This window comes from Cherax quadricarinatus, chromosome 19, assembly GCF_038502225.1.
Source record: "Cherax quadricarinatus isolate ZL_2023a chromosome 19, ASM3850222v1, whole genome shotgun sequence".
Classification (NCBI taxonomy): Eukaryota; Metazoa; Arthropoda; class Malacostraca; order Decapoda; family Parastacidae; genus Cherax; species Cherax quadricarinatus.
The window spans coordinates 7,329,349-7,354,568 of record NC_091310.1 but is presented as its reverse complement, the minus strand read 5'-3'; the positions used below and the strand labels follow the sequence as shown (position 1 = coordinate 7,354,568).

The 25,220-nt window shown below is 42.2% G+C and overlaps 2 protein-coding genes across 3 annotated transcripts in view; both read left to right on the top strand.

Moving 5' to 3' along the window:
• Positions 1 to 24,073, top strand: part of LOC128706214 (zinc finger protein 84-like) — a 130,321-nt gene extending 106,248 nt beyond the window's left edge. For both annotated transcript variants that reach the window (XM_070086540.1, XM_070086541.1), the window contains exon 2: positions 20,868 to 24,073. In XM_070086540.1, coding sequence (XP_069942641.1) covers positions 22,653 to 23,927 — 1,275 coding nt within the window. In that variant the 5' untranslated portion in view covers positions 20,868 to 22,652 and the 3' untranslated portion in view covers positions 23,928 to 24,073. The remainder of the gene's footprint in view (positions 1 to 20,867) is intronic.
• LOC128688155 (retinol dehydrogenase 11) overlaps positions 1 to 25,220 on the top strand; it is a 645,869-nt gene that overhangs the window by 348,398 nt on the left and 272,251 nt on the right. The window lies entirely within an intron of this gene.

The following is a 25,220-nucleotide window of genomic DNA, read 5'->3' as shown; positions in this document are numbered from 1 at the left end:
GCATGGCATGACAGCTGGGAAAAAAAGATAAGTGGTAGGGACAGGGATGTCTTGGACAGTGCTGAGGGTGCTAGTGCTGTCCTGGAGGACAGTGCTGAGGGTGCTAGTGCTGTCCTGGAGGACAGTGCTGAGGGTGCTAGTGTTGTTCTGGAGGAAAGTGCTCCAGAGGGTCCTAGTGATGTCTTAGAAGATAGTGCTCGTGAGGGTACTAGTGTTGTCCTGGAGGACACTGAAGACAATGTTATTCAATCCACAGAGGTTCAGACTAGAGATACTGCTGGAGGTGGAAGCACTGATGTCCATACACGTGTAAAAGATATTGAGGAAACAGGAAAAATAAATCCACCTGCAGTGAACTCAGCTACAATAAATCATAGCAAACAGAAGTACAGTCTATGTAAATACTATGCCTTGGGTATCTGCAGGCACGGTATATCTGGTAAAACAGGTAGGACATGCACCTCTGACCATTCCAAAAAATGCAGCACCCACATGACAACAGGAGAGTGCAATTTCCCTTTTTGCAACTTATTTCACCCAGAAATGTGTCACTCATCAATCCATAAAAGAAAATGCTATGATGCATACTGCCAGGCACATCATCTAAAGGGGACTAGAAGACACATTCCAGCTAGACTATGGGAAACAAAAGAGAGGAATCACAACCTCTCCAGGGACAGAGGTTTTTTAGGGCCAGAAGGGAAAAAAGACTGGCAAAAAATGACAATAATCCTACACCACCTGAAAACACTTCTGGAGCAGAGGCACGGACATTGGCCTCTACCCCAGAACAACAAATACTAGTGCCAGTAAATAAAACCCCCCTAAATTTCACCAACATGACATTTGTCTTTGCAAACATACAGGGTCTAAAGCCGTCAAAAAACAACAGAATTCCTTGCATCAAGGGACTGCTCACGGAGTCAAATAAAATGTTTGCAGCATTCACAGAGACCCACGTAAAGGATCATTATAACAACGAAATATGGATCCCAGGTTATAACCTATTCAGTTGCGACAGACTAAACAGGCAACAAGGGGAGGGTTGCCTGTATGTCACAGAGTCACTCTGCACAAAACTACTAAACACCTCAAATGATGTAGTTGAAGTTTTGGCAATAAAGATCGAAAACTAAAACCTTGTCATTGTGGTGATATACAAGCCTCCAGATGCAACTTCCCAGCAATTCCAGGAGCAGCTTGAGAAAATTTACCACTATCTGGAAAATCTCCCAACTCCTGCCCCTAACATCTTACTGCTAGGAAATTTCAACCTGAGACACCTAAAATGGAGGAGTATAGCGAACACTGTTTTAGCAGAGATCACCCCGGGAGGCAGCTCAGATGAAAATTCACATACACACGACCTATTAACCCTTTGACTGTCGCGGCCGTATATATACGTCTTACGAGGTACAGTGTTTGACGTATATATACTCATAAATTCTAGCAGCTTCAAATCAAGCAGGAGAAAGCTGGTAGGCCCACATGTGAGAGAATGGGTCTGTGTGGTCAGTGTGCACCATATAAAAAAAATCCTGGAGCACGCAGTGCATAATGAGAAAAAAAAACTCCGACCGTTTTTTTTTAATTAAAATGCCGACTTTGTAGTCTATTTTCGTATAGTATTTATGGTTGTATTCTCGTTTTCTTGGCCTCATTTGATAGAATGGAAAACATATTATAGAAATAGAGGTGATTTTGATTGATTTTACTATAAAAAGAACCTAGAAATGGAGCTCAAAGTAGGGGAAATGTTTGATTTTTGCTAATGTTCAAAATTTACTAAACAAATGATGCCATTGTCCAAAAATGTCCAACTAGCCATTCTAATATGCAGTCATGAATGGGTTGATGTTATTTATACAATTATTACAGTATTGCAGTAGTCTGCATAATAGTAAGTCTTCAATTTTTTGTTTGAATAAAAATTCAAAATAGAAAGCAAGAGTAATATCAGAGGGGCCTGGAGACATGACTGATGAGCAAAGAAAATGTTATTTTAGAGCCAGGAATGTCTGCATTGTTCATTCTGGACCTTATTTTGAAATTGTCATATTTTTTAGTTTTCGTGAAATTGGCCAAATTGCAAATTTCTGACCACATTATTAGGTAGTTGAAATCGGTAAATGGGCAGTTTCTTGTACTCAATCGATAGAAAAAATGGAGTTCTAAAGAAATAGCTATGAGTTTGGGTGACTGGAACAATGGAATTAGCCGAAAATAGGGCTCAAAGTGGGCGAAATCGCCGATTTGTAAACAGCGCCGAGGTCGCTAACTTTGTGAGAGCATAATTCCGTCAGTTTTCCATCAAATTTCGTTTTTTTGGTGTCATTACAATCGGGAAAAGATTCTCTATCATTTCATAAGAAAAAATAATTTTTTTTTTTAAATTTTGCGACACCAGGAGACACCTCAGGATTGGGGGTTGCGACAGTCAAAGTGTTAAATCTCTGCAACAAATTCATCTTAAACCAGCAAATAGTAGAGCCTACAAGACTAGAAAATATGCTGGACCTCATCTTCACTAACAATGGCGATCAGATGCGGAATTTAACTGTATCAAAGATAATTCACTCGGATCACAACACAATAGAGATACAGACTTGTATGCACAGGGCTCTGGACCAGCAAAATGTGAGCAGTCACGAATGTCTATTCACAAAATTCAATTTCAATAACAAAAACATACAAAGGGATCAAGTAAACCATGTCCTAAATGAAACAAGCTGGGAGGATATCCTAAACAACACGGATCCGAACATTTGCCTTGAAAAAAAATGAATTCTGTGGTTCTTGAGATCTGCTTAAGACACAGTCCATTAAGAAAAAGAAAGAGAAGATGTAAACTAGAAAGAGACGTTTCCTATACAGATGAAGGCGAAGAGTCACAGAGCTGCTGAGTGAGGTCAATATATCTGAAATACGAAGGGAGGCACTAGTCAGTGAAATTGCAAATATCGATCTGAAGGAATCTTATAGGAGACAAGAATCACAGGAAGAACTAAAAGCCATAAAGGAAATTGAAAAAAATCCAAAATACTTCTTCTCTTATGCCAAATCTAAGGGAAAAAACAACATCCAGTATTGGGCCTCTGCTTAGGTGGGATGGGACATACACAGATGATAGCCAAGAAATGAGTGAGATACTAAAGTCCCAATATGACTAGGTGTTTAGCGAGCCACTGCCCACTCTAAGGGTCGAGAATCCAAATGAATTCTTTATGAACGAAACCCAAAATTTGGTCATTCCAAAAATCTCGGATATTATTCTAACTCCACAAGACTTTAAAGAGGCAATTAATGACATACCCATGCATTCTGCCCCAGGCCCACACTCGTGGAACTCTGTGTTCATCAAGAATTGCGAGAAGCCCCTATTGCGTGCCTTCAGCATTTTATGGAGAGGGAGCATGGACACAGGGGTCATCCCATACACACTAAAAACAACAGACATAGCCCCACTCCACAAAGGTGGCAGTAAAGCAATTGCAAAGAACTACAGACCGATAGCACTAACATTCCACTTCATGAAAATCTTTGAGAGGGTTCTAAGAAGCAAGATAGCCAACCACCTAGATACCCATCAATTACACGACCCAGGGCAGCACAGGTTTAGAACAGGTCGCTCCTGCCTGCCCCACCTACTGGACCACTATGACAAGGTCCTGGATGCTGTAGAGGATATACAAAATACAGATGTAATATACACAGACTTTGCAAAAGCTTTCAACAAGTGTGACCATGGTGTAATATCACACAAATTGTGGGATAAAGGAATAACAGGAAAAATTGGTAGATGGATCTACAATTTCTTGATAAATAGAACACAAAGAGTAATAGTAAACAGAGTAAAGTCCCAGGCAGCCACAGTAAAAAGCTGTTCCACAAGGCACAGTACTCGCTCCCATTCCATTCCTCATCCTCATTTCTGACATAGACAGAGATGTAAGCCATAGCTCCATGTCTTCCTTTGCGGATGACACCCAAATCACCATGGCAGTGACCTCCATCGAAGACACTGCGAGACTCCAAGCGAACATCAGCCAAATCTTCGAATGGGCCACTCAAAACAATATGAAGTTTAACAAGGAGAAATTTCAACTACTCAGATATGGAAAACTTGTAAAAATTAAAAATGTGTCAGGGTATACCACAAATTCTAACCATACAATAGAGCGGAAAAGCAATGTGAAGGACCTGGGAGTGATAATGTCAGAGGATCTCGCCCTGAAAGACCACAACAATGTATCTACCTCATCCGCTAGGGAAATGCTAAGATGGATAATGAGAACCTTCAAAACTAGGGATGCCAAGCCCATGATGATTCTCTTCAAATCGCTTGTGCTCTCTAGGCTGGAATACTGCTGTTCACTAATGGCTCCCTTCAAGGTTGGCGACATTGCAGACCTGGAGAGTGTACAAAGAACTTTCACGGCACTCATAAGTGTGATAATGCATCTAAACTTTTGGGAATGGTTGAAGGTCCTTGATCTGTATTCCCTCAAATGCAGGTGAGAGAGATACATGATAATATGCACCTGGAAGGTCCTGGAGGGATTGGTATCAAATCTGCACACAAAAAAATCACTCCATGTGAAAGTAAAAGACTCATCAGTAAATTAATTGGTCATTAAGCAAGGAGCATACTATATGTACTGCTAGTGGGTTTGTGTCAGCCATCTTGAGATATTTTTTTAGTGTCACCATTGCACCATTTATAACATTTCTGGTGTATTTTTAAATGTTTATACAGTAGTGTACTGTACACTGTAAAAAACAGAACAGAGGAAATCATCTCTGATATACATTACAGTGGACCCTCAGTTATCGGCCGTAATCCATTCCAGAAGGTCAGCCTAAAAGCGAAATGGCCTAAAACCGAAATAATATTTCCCATAAGAATTAATGTAAATATGGTTTATCCGTTCCAGACACCCAAAAATATTCACAGAAAATAATCTTTTTAAAGATTAATTATAGTTTTGCATACACAAAACAATGAGAACTAAATAAAATACATACAAGAACAATTAAATCAGTATTATACAACTTTATTAAGGACTCTTCTTGGCTTATGGAAGACAGGAGAGAGGGGAGAGGGAGTTGAGGTTATTGTTTGAAAGGGGAATCCTCCTCCATAATGACTTCAGGGCTACTTCCCTTCTTTGTCTTTTACTGGCACTAGGACCAGCTTGAGAGTCACTGTACACCTGTTGCACAAAATAACTGTCCAGAATGGTCTGTTTCTGGCATCTCTTTAAGATTTCCCTGAAGTGGGACAAGGTTTAGTCACTGAACATGTTGCAGATATGGCTTGTTTCAGCTTGGTTAGGGTGGTATTTCTGTACGAAAGCTTGCACCCTAGTCCACATTGCATAAATCTCTCTTAATCTCTGAGAAAGGCACCTCCTTCCCTCCCTCTTCCTCCTCCTCTGAAGCAAGTTCCTCAGCTCTGGTCTGTTGCTGCTCCAGATGAAGCTCTTGTAGCTCTTCAGCAGTTAGCTCTTCCCTGTGGTCTGCCACCAATTATTCCACATCCTCACCATTAACCTCAAACCCCATGGATTTCCCCAGTGAAACAGTACTTTCCACAACAGGTGTAGGGTCCTCAGGGTCAGCCCCAAACCCTTCAAAATCTCTTTCTTGGACACATTCTGGCCACAATTTTCTCCAAGCAGAGTTCAAAGTCCTGGAGGTCACTCCCTTCCAAGCCTTACCTATAAGACTTATGTAATGGAGGACATTGAAGTGATTCCTCCAGAACTCTCTTAGGGTCAAATGAGTGTCCAGGGTCACTTCAAAGCACCTTGAAACACTACTTTGGTGTAGAGTTTTTGAAGTTTGAAATGGCCTGCTGGTCCATGGGCTGGATGAGAGGAGTGGTGTTAGGAGGCAAGAACTTCACTGTTATAAAACTGAAGTTCCTAAACAATTGGTCTTCCAAGACTGGAGGATGAGCAAGAGCACTGTCTGGTACCAGGAGGCACTTGAGTGGCAATTTCTTTTCCAGGAGGTATTTTTTCATTGACCCACTCTTTGAAAATTTGCCTTGTGATCCATGCCTTATTATTAGCTTTCCACCTCACACACAATATGCTCTTGAAGACATTGTTTTTCTTGAACATACTGGGATTTCCAGAGTGATACACCAGTAAAGGCTTCACTCTGAAATCCCCACTAGTGTTAGCACAGAACAAAAGAGGAAGCCTGTCTTTCATAGGCTTGTGTCCTGGCAGTGCCTTTCCCTCCTGAGTAATGTAGGTCCACTTTGGCATTTTCTTCCAGAAAAGGCCTGTTTTGTCACAATTTAACTTTTGCTGGGGAAGGAATCCTTCAGTCTTTATGTACCCCTTGAATTCCTGAATGAATTTTTCTGCCACACATTTGTCAGAACCTGCGGCTGCAGGTTCTGACAAATGTGCGGCTGAAAAATACCTAACCACGCTGTGTACGCCAGCATGTTTCTTAAATCTCTCAAACCAGCCTTTGCTGGTCCTAAATTCACTAACAGCAGCACTTGTTCTAGGCATTTTCTTTACAAGATCTGCATGCAGCTGCCTTGCCTTCTCACAAATAATGAATTCCACAACACTATCTCACGTTAATTGTTTTTCGGTGATCCACAAGAACAATAACTTCTCCATATGTTCCATTATTGATGACCTTTGTTTCGTTATCACATTTACTCCTTTCCTCACATCAGATTCTTTGATTTGTTCTTTCCTTGCTAGGATGGAAGTGAGTGTTGATTTGTTTTTCCCATACATCCTGGCAAGCTCAAGCACACTCACATTTTTCTATTACTTCCTTACGTATTACGTACTTGTACGCCTAAATTCTAGCACCTTCAAATCTGGTAGAAGGAAGCTGGCAGGCCTACATATGAAAGAATGGGTCTGCGTGGTCAGTGTGCACAGTATAAAAAAAACTGAAGCACGCTGTGCATATTGAGAAAAAAAAAACTGTGTGTTTGGTTTAGAACAGCAACTTTCTACTGTATTTTCGTATGGTACTTATGGTTGTATTCTCGTTTCCTTGGTCTCATTTGACAGAATGGAAGATATATTACAGAATTAGAGATGCTTCTGATTGGTTTCACGATGACAAGTACCTTGAAATTGAGCTCAGAGTAGCGAAAATGATTGATTTTTGCCAATGTTCAATAGTAAACAAATCAAGCCACGCGTCCAGTACACGTCAGCTGATGAGTCTAATATTCTTTCACAAGTGTACTGATATCATTTATACCATTTTTACCCTCTTCAAGGGGGGCTCCTTGGCGTGGTGAAGAGGCTCTTGGTCTGAGGAATTAGCCCTGTCGGTCTTCTTCCTCAGACCGAACCTAATTACCCCCCATTCGCCCCTCCCCTATCCCATCCTCCCCCTTTTTCCATTCCTCCTCCTCCTCCTCACCCCTCCCTTTTGCCCTTCCTCTTTTTGGCCTTCGGGATTTCTCCCACAGGCGCGCTAGTTCCTAGGTAGGGGAAAGGACACCGGGGTCCATCCCATTCCGTTGAGGTTCTTGGCGGTGGCGTAGTTTGCCGTGGAATCTGGATTGCCTGGGGATGTCCCGATCCCTCTCCGGTATCCCGGAGTAGCTTTGGGTGTCTTTTGGGCGACGGGTGTATCTCTGGAAGCCACCTTTCGGATTCCGGGGGTGGTGGCCGAAGGAGGTATGCTTTGTGGCGGATATCCGGCCGCCCTCTCTTTTGTCCACCGAGGTAGCTCGGCAGATGTGATGTTGCTATCCCAGATTGCTGGTTTACTGGCATGAAGGGTAGGGTATGGCACGGGTTCCATGCTGCATCTGCGCTACTAGCGGTGTTGAGGTCCTCTTGGGCGCGGAGGGAGATTTCCGGCCCTTTCATTCCTCCTGGGAACTATTCCTCCCCGCTCCCCCCTTTTTTTATTCTTTTTTTATTTTTGTTTTCTTTTCTTCTTTCTTTTTTTTTCTTAAAAACAAAAAGCAAAGGAGTAACCTAACCATGGCAGCCCTAGTCCATGAAACCACTACCCCCGGGCCCCTTCTTGATACCGCACCCCATTCTGACCCTGCCTTGTGTTTAGACCACTCTTCGGACACTCCTGATGCCCCTGTACCTCTTGCTGGTGCTGTTTCCTCACCCGCTTCAGGTACCGGGGCTTCGACTGACTCCTTCGATTTGTCTGAACTCCGCTCTCCTTTGACTATGCTTCCGGCTTCTCCCTCTACGGTACGGCAATTTTCGAATCGCCCGCCCATTTCATGCCGGACCAACTCCGGTCCTACTCCTAAACGCCAACGTCAATCTCCTGATGATGCTCCTTCGTTACCTTCCCATTCTACTCGGAAAAGACCGACACGTCAAGCACTCCCTCTCCACGCTCAGTTCCGGACCACACAATGGACTAAATTCTTTACTTTAAGACCAACTTCTTCTTCTGCCTACCTTTCTGACCATAGTATTGGCAAAGCGCTCCTGCGTCATGTTGGCAGAGATATTTCATTTCACGCTCTCAAGAGCGGTACTCGCATCGTCACTGTCCAGAATGCTACCCAAGCTTATGATCTTTCTCTCCTTTCGAATATCGATACTACTCCTATCACTATTGAAAAACATCTTTCTCTCAATTCTTGTAGTGGTACTGTCATTCTGCCCCATACCATAGTCCAACAGAATTTCCAGTCATGTGGCAATGACATTTTTGAACAGCTGGAACTCCAGGATCTCGCTCTTACGTGCTAGAACTTTAATTTGTGTCATCAATCCTATACGATACATCCCTCTAGCGCCTGGAACCAATCTTGGGCGGAAAACATTATATACTGAGTCAAAAAAGGAGAATTAGTGTGCATTACCTAGCAGAGTTTACTGCCAGAGGGGAATCATAGGCCTGTTTCCCGTGTGAAAAAAAAAAAAAAATAATAATAATTGAACGTTGTGTCAGAGGAAAGAAAGTCTCCCTGAAAGCATTGAGTATACATAGTGTATAGTGTATACTACAGTGGCTCCCTAGTATATTGATGATAAAGGCTAAAGTGTCATTTGAAAACAGGTGAATTTGTAAATGAAGTGATAAGCCTATAGAGGCAGGTGCCAGAAGTCGCCAGAAACTTACCACAGGTCAGCTGTTTTTAATAATCTTCCTGGCCTGCTAGTGTACTCGCATATAATCTAGTGATACCAGTGAATAGCAGAATACAGTGTTGTAGTAGCAACTAACCAGTATTATAATGGTACTTAGTGGAGTGGAGTGACTTTCATTAGCTTCATTTTCTTGAAATACGAGACGTTACTGTGAATTTCATATAACCTGTAGTTACCAGCGGTCGCAATATACACAACGAGAAGCAATTATTACTACAGAAAAAGCGTCCTTCCTCCAAAATTTGCACCAGTCAACTATAGTGATAATATAGCATTTATTGTGGTGGAGACGGAAAAACAAAAATAGAAAAGCCAGATACAGCGATTGATAAACAAAGAGGTCGACTGTACGTCATTGTAGGAGCTGCCAGATATCACCGGCTCTTCAACACGCAAGTTATACTTTTGTATCAGTCAAATCACATATTACTCGGGTAGATAATTTCCAGTAGATCCTTCATGTGTTAGCTCAAATCACCGACCAGTATGTTTTAAATAAGTGACCCACTGATCAGAGCAGATCGACTGGTCCGAACCCTTGACTGGTCCGAACCCTTGACTGGTCCGAACCCGGGACTGGTTTCAAACAGTTTCGTTGGACAATAAAGCAGACTGTAAACGGATGGGTTTGTAGGCGCCCTTATAAACACAAACATTAAAAATCAGGAACGTGACGGTAAGCTGTCCAATATACAAAAAGAGTTAGAAACAGAAATACAAATAGCTAGAGCTTCATTTAAGGTTATTAATATAATATTCAAGAGGTTGCTAGTAGACTTGCAGTAAATCAACCATTCAAATCATTATGAAGCTGTGTGTAGTCTGTGGTCAGTCAAACAAACGGGCTACCACATGGATAAATTGTCATTTTTGTGGAAATTGGTGTCACGCTCCTTGTGCAGATATCCCAGAACTAGCTACAAGCAGTATTAAAACAGAGAAGTGTTTTTGGGTATGCCCAAATGAGGAAAATCTGTGGACTAAAATCACAAGGGTATTAAAAGAGGATAACATCAAAGCTGCTTTCATAGAAAACCTGGAAGCTTTCTACAACAGATGGGAACATAAAAAGTCCGGGCTGAATGGTACTGCCCTTGATACTGGCCATGTAGTCAGAAACTGTAAGGCTGGAGGTGATGTCCTGGTAGTCAGTAAATGTAGGGCTGATAGTGCTGTCCTGGGAGACAGTAATGGTGAAGCTGGAGGTGCTGTCCTGGGAGACAGTAATGGTGAAGCTGGAGATACTGTCCTGGGAGACAGTAATGGTGAAGCTGGAGGTGCTGTCCTGGGAGACAGAAATGGTGAAGCTGGAGATACTGTCCTGGTAGACAGTAATGGTGAAGCTGGAGATTTTGTCCAGGTAGTCGGGAATTATACGCAGGAAGGAATACATATAAATGACCTCATAGAGGACAGGAGCCATAGTAGGGAAACAAGTGTAGTCAAAGATAAGATAAAACCAATATTGCAAACCAGAAATACCGCAGGAAATAGCAAACAAGAGGACTCCAATAGCAATAGTGAGGATAAATTACCAAAAACAACTGGTGGGAGCTCCATTGTTGGTGCTAAGGAGGATAGGAATAAGACAGGGAAACATGCACCAACAGGGAATACAGTCACAGAAACCCAAGGCAAACGGAAACCAAGCCTGTGCACATACTATGCACTTGGTATCTGCTGGCATGGGAAATCTGGAAAAACAGATGGGACATGCAACTATGACCACCCTAGAAAATGTCATGCCCATATGACAACAGGAAAATGCAAACTCCCTTCCTGTAAGCTTTTTCACCCTGAAATGTGTACCTCTTCAGTACAGGAAAGACTGTGCTATAACTTAAATTGCCAGGCATACCATCTAAAGGGGACAAAAAGATACAAAACATCCAGGCCATGGGAAAACCTGGGTAGCCACAGCCACTCAAGAGGGAGAGGTTTTTTAGTGCCAGGAAGGAAAAAAAACTGGCAGGAAATGGCAGAAATCGTACACCAAATCCAGTCATTCCTGGAGTGGAACCACAGTCGATGGCCTCCACTCCAAACCAACAGATACAGATACTAATGCCGGAAAAAAAATCCCCCCCCAGTACCAACAATACCACCAGTCCGATAACATTCTTCTTTGCAAATATACAGGGTCTAAAGCCAGCAATAAACAACAAAATACCTTTCATCCGTGGACTGCTTGCAGAGGCAAAGGCAATGTTCGCGGCTTTCACTGAGACCCACATAAAGGATCACTTGGACAACGAAATATGGATCCCAGGTTACAACCTATACAGATGTGACAGAGTGAACAGGCAAAAGGGGGGGGTTGGCCTGTACATTGCAGAGTCACTTGTTTGCACAGAACTGCTTAATGCCTCAAATGACGTAGTGGAAGTTTTAGCAGTAAAGGTCGAGAACCAAAACCTAGTCATTGTGGTAGTCTACAAGCCTCCGGATGCAACATCCCAGCAATTCCAGGAACAGCTGTTAAAAATTGACCACTGTCTGGAAAATCTTCCAGCTCCTGCACCCAACATCTTGCTCCTGGGGGATTTCAACTTAAGGCACCTAAAATGGAGGAATATAGCAAATAATATTGTTGCAGTAATAACACCAGGAGGCAGCTCTGATGAAAACTCACACTCACACGAGCTTTTAAATCTCTGCACAAAATTCAATTTAAACCAGCAAATAATAGAGCCTACTAGACTGGAGAATACACTAGACCTCATCTTCACTAACAATGATGATCTGATAAGAAATGTCACCATATCAAAAACAATATACTCAGATCACAACATAATTGAGGTTCAGACATGTATGCGTGGAGCCTCAGACCGACAAAATGAGACTAGTCACGAGGGAGCATTCACCAAATTCAACTTCAATAACAAAAACATAAAGTGGGACCAAGTAAACCAAGTCCTAACCGATATAAGCTGGGAAGATATACTAAGCAACACAGACCCAAACTTATGCCTAGAACAGATTAACTCGGTGGCACTCGATGTATGCACAAGGCTTATTCCTCTAAGAAAAAGGAGGAGTAGATGTAAAATAGAAAGAGACAGGCGCTCCCTTTACAGGCGACGGAAAAGAATAACAGAGCGGCTAAAAGAGGTCAATATATCAGAAATGCGCAGGGAGACACTGGTCAGAGAAATAGCAAGCATCGAACTTAAGCTAAAAGAATCCTTTAGGAGTCAGGAATCGCGGGAAGAACTAAAAGCCATAAATGAAATCGAAAGAAACCCAAAGTATTTCTTCTCCTATGCCAAATCAAAATCGAGAACAACGTCCAGTATTGGGCCCCTACTTAAACAAGATGGGTCCTACACAGATGACAGCAAGGAAATGAGTGAGCTACTCAAGTCCCAATATGACTCAGTTTTTAGCAAGCCGCTAACCAGACTGAGAGTCGAAGATCAAAATGAATTTTTTATGAGAGAGCCACAAAATTTGATTAACACAAGCCTATCCGATGTTATCCTGACGCCAAATGACTTCGAACAGGCGATAAATGACATGCCCATGCACTCTGCCCCAGGGCCAGACTCATGGAACTCTGTGTTCATCAAGAACTGCAAGAAGCCCCTATCACGAGCCTTTTCCATCCTATGGAGAGGGAGCATGGACACGGGGGTCGTCCCTCAGTTACTAAAAACAACAGACATAGCCCCACTCCACAAAGGGGGCAGTAAAGCAACAGCAAAGAACTACAGACCAATAGCACTAACATCCCATATCGTAAAAATCTTTGAAAGGGTCCTAAGAAGCAAGATCACCACCCATCTAGAAACCCATCAGTTACACAACCCAGGGCAACATGGGTTTAGAACAGGTCGCTCCTGTCTGTCTCAACTACTGGATCACTACGACAAGGTCCTAAATGCACTAGAAGACAAAAAGAATGCAGATGTAATATATACAGACTTTGCAAAAGCCTTCGACAAGTGTGACCATGGCGTAATAGCGCACAAAATGCGCGCTAAAGGAATAACAGGAAAAGTTGGTCGATGGATCTATAATTTCCTCACTAACAGAACACAGAGAGTAGTCGTCAACAGAGTAAAGTCCGAGGCAGCTACGGTGAAAAGCTCTGTTCCACAAGGCACAGTACTAGCTCCCATCTTGTTCCTCATCCTCATATCCGACATAGACAAGGATGTCAGCCACAGCACCGTGTCTTCCTTTGCAGATGACACCCGAATCTGCATGACAGTGTCTTCCATTGCAGACACTGCAAGGCTCCAGGCGGACATCAACCAAATCTTTCAGTGGGCTGCAGAAAACAATATGAAGTTCAACGATGAGAAATTTCAATTACTCAGATATGGTAAACATGAGGAAATTAAATCTTCATCAGAGTACAAAACAAATTCTGGCCACAAAATAGAGCGAAACACCAACGTCAAAGACCTGGGAGTGATTATGTCGGAGGATCTCACCTTCAAGGACCATAACATTGTATCAATCGCATCTGCTAGAAAAATGACAGGATGGATAATGAGAACCTTCAAAACTAGGGAGGCCAAGCCCATGATGACACTCTTCAGGTCACTTGTTCTATCTAGGCTGGAATATTGCTGCACTCTAACAGCACCTTTCAAGGCAGGTGAAATTGCCGACCTAGAAAATGTACAGAGAACTTTCACGGCGCGCATAACGGAGATAAAACACCTCAATTACTGGGAGCGCTTGAGGTTTCTAAACCTGTATTCCCTGGAACGCAGGAGGGAGAGATACATGATTATATACACCTGGAAAATCCTAGAGGGACTAGTACCGAACTTGCACACGAAAATCACTCACTACGAAAGCAAAAGACTTGGCAGACGATGCACCATCCCCCCAATGAAAAGCAGGGGTGTCACTAGCACGTTAAGAGACCATACAATAAGTGTCAGGGGACCGAGACTGTTCAACTGCCTCCCAGCACACATAAGGGGGATTACCAACAGACCCCTGGCAGTCTTCAAGCTGGCACTGGACAAGCACCTAAAGGCAGTTCCTGATCAGCCGGGCTGTGGCTCGTACGTTGGTTTGCGTGCAGCCAGCAGCAACAGCCTGGTTGATCAGGCGCTGATCCACCAGGAGGCCTGGTCACAGACCGGGCCGCGGGGGCGTTGACCCCCGAAACTCTCTCCAGGTAAACTCCAGGTAATCCTCAAAGTAGACACTTATGTCCTTCCTGCCCGGGGGCGGAGACGTTACCCTTGCAATGTGGCTCGTTTAACTTTTGACAGCCGAGAACTCCCGTCCTCTGTATATGTCGCGGGACATCGGTTACAAGTTTGAAAGGTGATACCTACACCGCAACAATATAGAAATTGCTGGCGTTTTGGTCACCCAGCGAAATATTGCAGATCTATGGCCGAATGCCCAGTCTTTGGTGCCGACGACCATTCTAATACATCTTGCAGTCAACCTCCATCTTGCCTTAATTGTAATGAAGCTCACCCTTCGTACTCCCGCCGTTGCCAGGTCTACTTAAATGAACGTGAAATTCGTTGCCTCAAAGAGGCGGAAGGTCTCCCTTATGCTATGGCAGTTACTCATCTCCGCCTCCAAGGGAGACTACCCCGTGTTTCTTATTCTCGTGTTTCCAAACATCCCCCCACTTCTGGGGTCCCATCTTCTGCAGCCTCCTCTGTTGTTACCCCTCCCATAGCCATTACAGCATCTAATCCTTTTGCTGTCCTTGGCTCTGACGTCCCGACTACAACTCAGTCTGTTCTCACATCTTCGCGTCCTTCCTCACAAGCCCCAGTATCGACAAGACCTCGTACGACACCTAATACCAATCGTCCCTCTACTCAGAAGTCCAAAAAATCCACATTGCTCAAATCTTCTTTGCCCCTTCCTTCCCTTCTTCCACCACACTTTACCTTTCCAGTCTCTGTACCTAGTTCTTCCCCCCTCTCTGGCTCTATTACAAGTGTGGAGATTCACCCTCCTCCTCGTACTATGCCTCCCACCCCCGTCCCCTCCCAAGTTTCTCCCTCTTCTGCCACCTCCCAGGTTTCTACCTCTTCTGTCCCCCCCCCACACTTCATCTCCAGTCCCTTACACTTTTCCCTCCCCCTCTACTTTGGTACAGTCCATTACTGTCCCAATCTTTACTCACCCTCCTCCTCCTATCACCAATATGGTCTCCCATACATCTTTGAATTCAGAAACACTTGAAGCCATTTCAGAATATATTGCAGAGACTAAACCTTCAATGGACACTGATTCACTTCCTGTTCCTTCTCTCCCCTCTCCTCCATCTTCACAACCCCATTCTTCGCAACGCTCCGTTCCTTCGCTACTTGAACATCTTCCAATGCCACCACACGTTGACTTTTCTAACCCCTCTAGTCCGTAGGTGCCTTTACCTACAGATTCCTGATATTTTCTTCATCGCCAATCATGGCCTATTTACAGTGGAATATCCGCGGCCTCAGGGGTAATCGGGGTGAGCTTCAGATGTTGCTTTCCAGGTTTTCCCCTGTTGGTGCTTGCTTACAAGAACCAAAATTACACTCGGCTGTTTTCCAACCTATCTCAGGCTATAATTTATTGTATTCTTCGGATCCTTTCTCAAATGGGACCTTTAATGAAAGTGCCCTTCTTCTACGCAATGATATTCCGTACTGTCAACTATTTGTCCATACCTCGCTGCATTACACTGCAGCCCGTATCCACTTGAATAAGTGGTTTACAATATGTTCTTTATATCTCTCTCCTTCTCGAGCATTTTCTATCCCAGACTTTGCCTTTCTTGTTTCATCCTTACCACCACCACTTCTGTTACTTGGTGATTTTAATGCCCACCATTTCCTCTGGGGGGGTCTCATTGTGACTCACGTGGCATTCAGTTGGAGGCTTTTCTCGCGTCTCACCCCCTCCATGTTTTAAATACGGGTACTCCCACCCATTTTGATCCTCGTACTCATACTCTCTCTTGCATCGATCTATCAGTCTGCTCTTCCTCCACTGCACTAGACTTCACCTGGTCTGTTCTACCAGACTTGCATGACAGCGATCATTTTCCGATCATTCTTACTTCTCCTTCCTATTCACCACCTTTCCGTAGCCCTCGCTGGCAATTTGATCGGGGAAATTGGGATCTTTACTCACACCTCACTGCTTTTAGTGAGGTTCCTTCTTCATCCTCCATTGATGAGCTCCTACACATCTTCTCGACATCAGTTTCTACCGCAGCTTCTCATTCTATACCCCAAACCTCAGGCAGGCATTCTCAGAAGTGCGTGCCTTGGTGGTCTCCTGCTTGTGCTCGTGCAGTACGTTTGAAACGTGCTGCATGGGGCAGGTACCGGTACAATAGAACCGCTGAGAGACTTGTTGATTTTAAGCAGAAGCGTGCGATCGCTCGCCGTGTCATCCGTGAAGCTAAACGCACTTGTTGGCGAGACTATGTTTCCACCATCACCTCTGCTTCTTCTATGAGTGCAGTCTGGAAAAAAGTGAGGAAATTGAGTGGTAAATACTCTCCTGACCCGGCTCCTGTTCTACGGGTCACTGGTGTTGATGTAGCAAACCCTCTCGACGTTGCCATTGAACTTGGCACGCATCTGGTCCGTATTTCCCGAGGGCTCCATCTATGCCTCTCGTTTCTTTCCTCAAAGTCTGCCAGAGAGTTAGTACCCTTGGACTTTTCTTCTCTCAGAGAAGAACAGTATAATGTGCCTTTTACACTTCAAGAACTGGAGGCAACGCTCTCAGCTTGCCGATCATCGGCAGCTGAGCCTGACGACATTCATATTCGTATGTTACAACATTTACATCGGTCAGCCCTTGTAGTCCTCTTACACCTCTTCAATCTTATTTGGGCACAAGGAGTTCTTCCCCTGCTGTGGAAATCTGCCATTGTTCTCCCTTTCCGCAAACCGGGTACTACAGGACATGATGCCTCCCACTATCGCCCCATCGCTCTTACTAGTGCAGTTTGCAAAGTGATGGAACGCCTTGTAAATCGACGTTTAATGTGGTATTTAGAGACTCACAACAGTCTCTCCGCTAGTCAATATGGCTTTCGTAAGGGTCGTTCTACCATAGACCCCTTACTACGCTTGGATACGTATGTTCGTAATGCCTTTGCGAATAATCACTCAGTTATTGCCATATTTTTTGACCTTGAGAAGGCATATGACACAACTTGGAGGTATAATATTTTGGTCCAGGCCCATTCCTTAGGCCTCCGAGGCAATCTACCATCCTTCCTTAAGAACTTTTTAACTGACAGACATTTCCGTGTTCGAGTCAATAATGTTCTTTCCCCGGACTTCGTCCAAGCTGAAGGTGTCCCTCAGGGATGTGTTCTAAGCACAACACTTTTTCTCCTTGCTATAAATGATTTGGCCTCTGTTCTTCCACCCAATATTTGGTCATCACTCTATGTTGATGACTTCGCTATTGCTTGTGCAGGCGCTGACTGTCACCTTATTGCAGTTTCTCTCCAGCATGTGGTCGACCGTGTTTCCACTTGGGCCACCACGCATGGGTTTAAATTTTCAAGTACCAAAACTCACCAAATTACTTTCACTAGACGCTCTGTTATCTCTGATCATCCTTTGTATCTCTATGGCTCCCGTATCCCCGAACGTGATACAGTCAGGTTTCTAGGCCTTCTCTTTGACCGTCTGTTATCCTGGAAACCTCACATTACCTCTCTGAAGGCAACTTGTCACAGCCGGCTAAACCTTCTTAAAACCCTTGCTCATCTTTCCTGGGGAGCTGATTGTCGAACTCTGCTTCGCCTACATTCAGCCCTCGTTTTATCGAAACTTGATTATGGTGAACAGATTTATTCTGCGGCCTCTCCTGCTACTCTCTCTAGCCTTAACTCTATCCATCACCAAGGCTTACGTTTGTGCCTTGGTGCTTTTCACTCTTCCCCTGTTGAGAGCCTCTATACAGAAGCAAATGTTCCATTGCCTTCGCTACTATGTACGCTCTCACGATCTACACAATCCTTCCATTTATAGAATGGTCACCAATATTAGTAGACATTCTTTATTCGTTCGCCGCCCCTGTTTGCTCCGTCCCTTTTCTCTTCGCCTACATTCACTCTTGTCTTCCCTTCAGTTACCACCTTTATATGTTCATGTAGCATCTCACTTTTCCCTACCCCCCTGGGAAGTTCCAGCTGTTCAGGTCTGTTCTTTCTCACTCCCTTGCTCGAAAGCTCAACTGCCTACGGTGGCTTCCCGCTCTCTTTTTCTTGATCACTTCCACTCCCATTCTCATGCCACCACTGTGTACACAGATGGCTCTAAGTCTTCAGACGGCGTCGGATTCGCAGCAGTGTTTCCGGACAGCATCGTGCGGGGGCATTTACTATCTTCAGCTAGCATTTTTACTGCTGAACTGTATGCCATTCTTGCAGCACTTATTCGTATCGCATCTATGCCTGTGTCATCATTTGTAGTAGTCTCAGACTCCCTTAGTGCTCTACAGGCTATACGAAAATTTGATACATCTCATCCCCTAGTTCTCCATATCCAACTTAGGCTACGCCGTATCTCTACCAAACATAAAGATATTGTTTTTTGTTGGGTCCCTGGTCATGTCGACGTACAGGGCAATGAACAGGCAGACACTGCTGCGCGGTCAGCAGTACATGACCTACCAATTTCCTATCGAGGTGTTCCATTTCTGGACTATTTTGCTGCAATAGCTACCCACCTTCGCACCCGTTGGCAACAACGTTGGTCAACTCTGCTCGGTAACAAACTTCATTCTATTAAACCGAGCATAGGTTACTGGCCGTCTTCTTGTCATCAGTGCCGAGGTTGGGAGACCACTCTCTCCCGCCTTCGCATTGGCCACACTCGTCTTACTCATGGGTATCTCATGGAGAGGCACCCTGTTCCTCTCTGTGAGCAGTGTCAAGTTCCAGTATCGATTAGCCACATTCTGTTAGACTGCCCTCTCTATCAACGAGCACGCAGAATTTACCTCCAACGTCGTCTTCGTTCTACTACTCTCTCTTTACCTTCCCTTCTTGCTGATGGACCCTCCTTTAATCCTGACTCTCTCATTGACTTCTTGACAACGACTGATTTACTCCACAAACTCTGATGATACTTTTCGCACTCCCCTCAGCCCTTTCTAGTTCAGTCTCTTGCTGCCCTTTACCCTTTCACCATCCACTGCCCCGCTGTTATCCGTAACCTATTACTCATCCATCTCCCTTTTGCCACCTGATGCCCTCGCTTCCTTCCTGCCCTGCAGCGCTGTATAGTCCTTGTGGCTTAGCGCTTCTTTTTGATTATAATAATAATATACCATTTTTACAATGATGCAGTAATATACATAACAGAAAACTTTCTATTTTCTGTGAGAATAAAAATTCAAAACGGAAAGCAAAAGTAATGCAAGAGGTGCCTAGAGACATGACTAATGAACAGATAAAATGTTATTTTAGTGCCATGAATGTCTGTCTTGTTTATTCTGGACCTTATTTTGAAATTGGCATCTTTTGAAATTTGTGTGAAATTGCCCAAATTGCCAATTTCTGACCACTTTATTAGATAGTTGAAATCGATAAATGGGCAGATTTTTGTACTCAGTCAATAGAACAAGTGGAGTTCTAGGGAAATAGCTATGATTTTAGTCAACTGCAACATTGGAATTGGCCAAAAATAGGGCTCAAAGTGGGCAAAATCGCCCACTTTGAGACTGCTAACTTTGCGAGAGAATAATCCCATAAGTTTTCCATCAAATTTCATTCTTTTGGTGTCATTATGATCGGAAAAAGATTCTGTATCATTTCATAAGAAAAAAATGTTTTTTTTTTTCAAAATTTTTCGACCCTGAGAATGAGTTTAGGAGAGGGTCTCTCAACCCTTAAAGGGTTAAATTCCATCATCTTTCTCACTTTCTTTACCAAAGGAACTTTACTAGGAATTTTCTTTGGGAGCCATTGTTACTTATTTTGCAGTTGCACTTAATGAATTATCACCAAAAACAGTGGATATGTATGGATGAATAAGCAGAAGCTTCCTCACTTGCTTCCTAACTGGGTCTTGGCCGGCTGGTGGCACGTCTAATACGGCTGATGAGCGAAATAACGGCCGATAACCGGAAGCCGAAAAACCAGCCCATAACCAATTTGGCTGATAAGCAGAACCGCCGATAACCGAGGGTCCACTGTAAATATTTAGGTTTGCATACTGGTTGGAGAGCTGGTTGTAAGTCCAAGTGGTCGGTAAATGAGTACATACATCTCTAAGTGAGGAGAGGCTGTGTTTTGATTCTCAATGCCTGTAATCATAATCCAACCTTAAGTAATAATTGACTGCTTGTTTGTTCTTGTAATTCTCACTTTTATGTTTTATGAGAGCAATTAATTCATTATTGCCATTGTAGTCAAAATGCTTTGCATAGCTATGGGCTTTCTGCAGGCACAACTAAATGTCACCCATCTCTGTACAAACATTATATCATGATAAAATATATTACCATAATTATTTTCCTCTACTGTACACACAGAATGCTCAATACCTGTAGAAGTCAGTGCTGAGTTTGCTAGTAATAATTTAACCAAAATTGAGTTTGCTATTAATAATTTAACTGAAATATAGAACATCTGCATTAATAATAGCTTAAGTTCTTCCCTCTTTTTTGTACTTTAACAGAAAATTTATCTCTGAAGTAAAAGTTTTGTAATGGGTCAGAGATGATAAAAAAAAAAAATAAATTCAAGACTTACTAATCTTTTGTTGTTTTGTTTTGCAGCTCATCTTTTTACTATTGATGTAAAAGATAATGTAAATGGCAGAAATACTTCAGATACATAATTTCAGCAGTGTGGGACATAATGCACACAACACTGACAGTATCATTCACTACTTGCCGAGATTCAGTACCTAGGTCAAGTGTCCCTTATTTTATGCTGCTACATCTGAACAATTATATCAACAGTGTACTAGTAACCTGTCACATGAACTACCAGTTGTTACATCTGAACAAAGTGTATCAGTAGTGTACTAGTAACCTGTCACATGAACTACCAGTTGTTACAAATCAAACACTGGGTAGTAATTCTACACAAGATTGCCAGAAAAGACAAGAGTCACATTCTTCCTTTGCCCCAGCAAGCAAGCGTGACACTAGAACTTATTTAAACTAAATCACATGTGTGTGTGAGAGTAAATATTTGTAAATTTAAACTTTGTGAAGCAGAGACTTTCATTGTAGGGAGACAATATCAGTTTTCTGTGTATAAAAATATGAAACAAAATCTTCATATGCAACAGTTAAGAGCTTGTATAGGAGAAGCTGTGTAACTCATACCAATTTAGTGTTTGTTACTGAATGTAAGATTAATTATATTGAAGAGATCATTTCACTAGAAAATGTCTAAGTGATATAAAAACTTGCAGATTATTACAACAGTTTATTATTTGTTTTAAGATACATAGATATGGACACTGACTTGTGCAATTTGAATTTTAAAATATAAATTATAAAGCATGTGATGTATGTGTTATATAAAGAAATTTATTGAATGTGATTAATTGAATTTGAGTTTGTAGACTTCAAAAAAAAATTGCACCTACTTTACCAGCAGTTGTAATTTTTATTGCTGCATTCTGATTCTGCTTTGCTTTCCTTTCTGAATTACTCTTTGTAATTACATATCTGTAGATGCAAAAACAGAGCTGTAGTTCATGGTGTCTTCAGTAGTTATTGTAACATTAGTTTTTAATTCCCAGATGTAGCACTTACTACCTCTTCTTGTAATTCATTCAATGTTCTAATCTTTGTAAGGAATGTCTTAATAGTGTCATTCCAGCACCTCTTCTTCCTTAGATTATTCCTAATCATTTAATGGCATCAGGAAATATTCCTTATCAGTTCTTTTATAATCTTGCCTGCGATAATCTTACATCCTCTGTCCCTCCTATTAGCCAAAGATTGTATGTCTAATGTTCTCAGTCTTTCATAATATATATGTTTATATAGAAGTTAGAGCCATTTTATAGCTAGTTTTGAATTTTCTTTTAATTTGCTTTTTTATTTGAAGTCTGGCTGCCATACAACCAATTACATATTACAATTTTAGTCAAAGCTATTTTTAGAGATCCTCCCCACTTCCATTTTAATATGAAACTGATGTGTGCTATTTTGTATTTCTTAACCAGTTTTACAACCTTGTGAAGTTTCTAAGATTTTTCAGGGAGGATATCTTCATTACTTTGAACATTCTTGTAAGACCCATGATACTATCTTGTCTGATATTTTTTATCTTCTAAATATCCTCAGATAGTTTATCCTCTATTTCATTTTGGCTTCCAGAACTTCATACTGAGCATCCCACTTGTATCCACAGAATGGTCAATTATTGTCTTTATTCTTGATTCTTAGTATTTTATCTTTCGTATAAACTTGAACATAAAAGTTTGTTCCATCTTTTTCCTTTTGATGTTTTTCACCATATGTACATTGCACATCTTTTATGCAGCACTAAATGAGTCTTATATGTAACTTTATTGTTTCTTCATAAATGTTCAAATAATCATGACTGCTCTAACAGAAAATAAACAGGATCTTGATTGTATGAAAAACTTTCCAGGAGAATTGCAACTAAACTCACTCTTAATATTTCATAATGGAGAGAAACCATATCAGTGCTCAGTGTGTCTGAAGGCCTTTACAAGGAAAGAAGGTCTAAATAAGCATCTGAGAGTTCATAGTGGAGAGAGACCATATCAGTGTTCAGACTGTCTGAAGACCTTTACACACAAATCGTCTCTAAAAAATCACTTTAGAGTTCATACTGGAGAGAAATCATATCAATGTTCAGAGTGTCTGAAGACCTTTGCACAGAAATCATCTCTAAAAAATCACTTTAGAGTTCATACTGGAGAGAAACCATATCAGTGTTCAGATTGTCTGAAGACCTTTAAAGAAAAATTCTCTCTGACAAAACACTTCAGAGTTCATACGGGAGAGAAACCATATCAGTGTTCAGAGTGTCTGAAGGCATTTCCACAAAAACAACAACTAATTAAGCACCTGAGACATCATACTGGAGAAAACCCATATCAGTGTTCAGTGTGTCAGAAGAGCTTTACAGAAAAAAAATCTCTAACAAAACACCTGAGAATTCATATTGGAGAGAAACCATATCAGTGTTCAGAGTGTCTTAAGACCTTTACAGAAAAAGCATATCTAATTAATCATCTGAGAGTTCATGCTGGAGAGAAACCATATCAGTGTTCAGAGTGTTTGAAGGCTTTTACAAAAAAGGCACATCTTACTAAGCACCTGAGAATTCATGCTGGAGAGAAGCCATATCAGTGTTCAGAGTGTCTGAAGGCCTTTACAGAAAAAGCAGCTCTAATTAAGCACCTGAGAGCTCATACTGGAGAGAAGCCATTTAAATGCTCAGAGTGTCCTAAGTCTTTTACAGAAAAACAATATCTAAGTAGGCACCTGAGAATTCATTCTGGAGAGAAACGATATCAGTGTTCAGAGTGTCTGAAGACCTTTACAGAGAAAGGACATTTAATTAGACACCTGAGAGTTCATACTGGAGAGAAACCATATCAGTGTTCAGAGTGTCTGAAGACCTTTACAGAAAAAGCATCTCTAACAAATCACTTGAGCCTTCATTCTGGAGAGAAACCACATCAGTGTTCAGAGTGTCTGAAGGCCTTCACACAAAAAAAACAATTAATTCAGCACCTGAGAGTTCATAGTGGAAAGAAACCACATCAGTGTTCAGAGTGTCTGAAGGTCTTTACGCAAAAAAACCGTCTAATTATGCACCTGAAAGTTCATACTGGATAATACCCATATCAGTGTTCAGAGTGTTTGATGTAAATCATACTGGAGAGTAACTATATCAAGATGTGTAAAGTTCTTAACAGACTGAATGTACATGTATTTCAGTTGTTGTGGAATCTGAATAAGGCATCTCTGTCTCACAAACTCAGCACATTTGTTTCAGTTATTCATAAATGGATATTATTGTTACTATTATAGTCAAAACCAAGCACTAAACCCACTAGGGTCATACAGCACTGCAGACCAAGGGGTGTTCTTGGAGCAGAGAGTAACAAGGATGGAGAGGATAATATAGGTAAAGATAGAAAGGGCTGTGAGGAATGCTGAAGGAAGTGTTATCAAAATTCGTGTAATTGGTTGCTGTCAAAAAAAGTCGAAGAGGGATTCTGAGTCAAAGGTGGGTCTGTCTGGAAGGAGGGAAGATAAAGTAAGGGTGTATGAGCAGTGGCAACGTTAGAGGTAAATTCTGTGTGCTTGTTGATGAACAGGACAGTTCAATATAATATGGCAAACTGAAATTGGAACCTGACAATTCTAACAAGAGTGGAACAGGCCTCTCAGTGAGGTACCCATGAGTGAAATGGCTGTGCCCGATGCGAAGACCACCCTATACAAAGATGGGAGAACATAGTCTCCCAACCTTGGCTTCTATGACAAGAAGGCCAGAAACATAAACTTGGCTTGATAGAATATAATTTGTTATGAGTCATATTGATAAACGTTGTTGCCAGCGGTTTTGCAGGTGGTTAGAGATTACAGCAAAATAGTCTAAGAATGGAATAACTCTATATGAAACTTGGGAGTCATATACTGCTGACCGTGCAGCAGAGTCTGCCTGCTCGTTACACTGAACATCAAAATGACTAAGGACCCGGCTGAATATGATTTCTTTGTTTTTGCTAGAAATGTGGCATAACTATAGTGATATACAAAGAACTGGGGGATGAGGCGGCAAATCAAATTTTTTGACAGCTTGCAAAGCACTCCTCTTCAAGGTGGGCTTCTTGGCACAGTGAAGAGTCTTTTGGTCAGAGGAAATGAACCCTTCAGTCTTCCTCTGACTGAACCTAATTACCCCCCAATCCCCCTTCCCTACTCCTACTCTAACTCCTAGGTTGGGGGACCGGTATTGTTGTCCACCCTGTTCCATTGAGACCCTTGATTTTAGTGTAGTTTGCTGAGTAACCTGGATCATCATCCCTGGGGAAGGGAGGCATGTGATGTGGAACCTTGGTACTCGAACAGCTCCATACTTGAACAATTTGGTATTTGAACGCTTTGGTAAACAAATTGCTC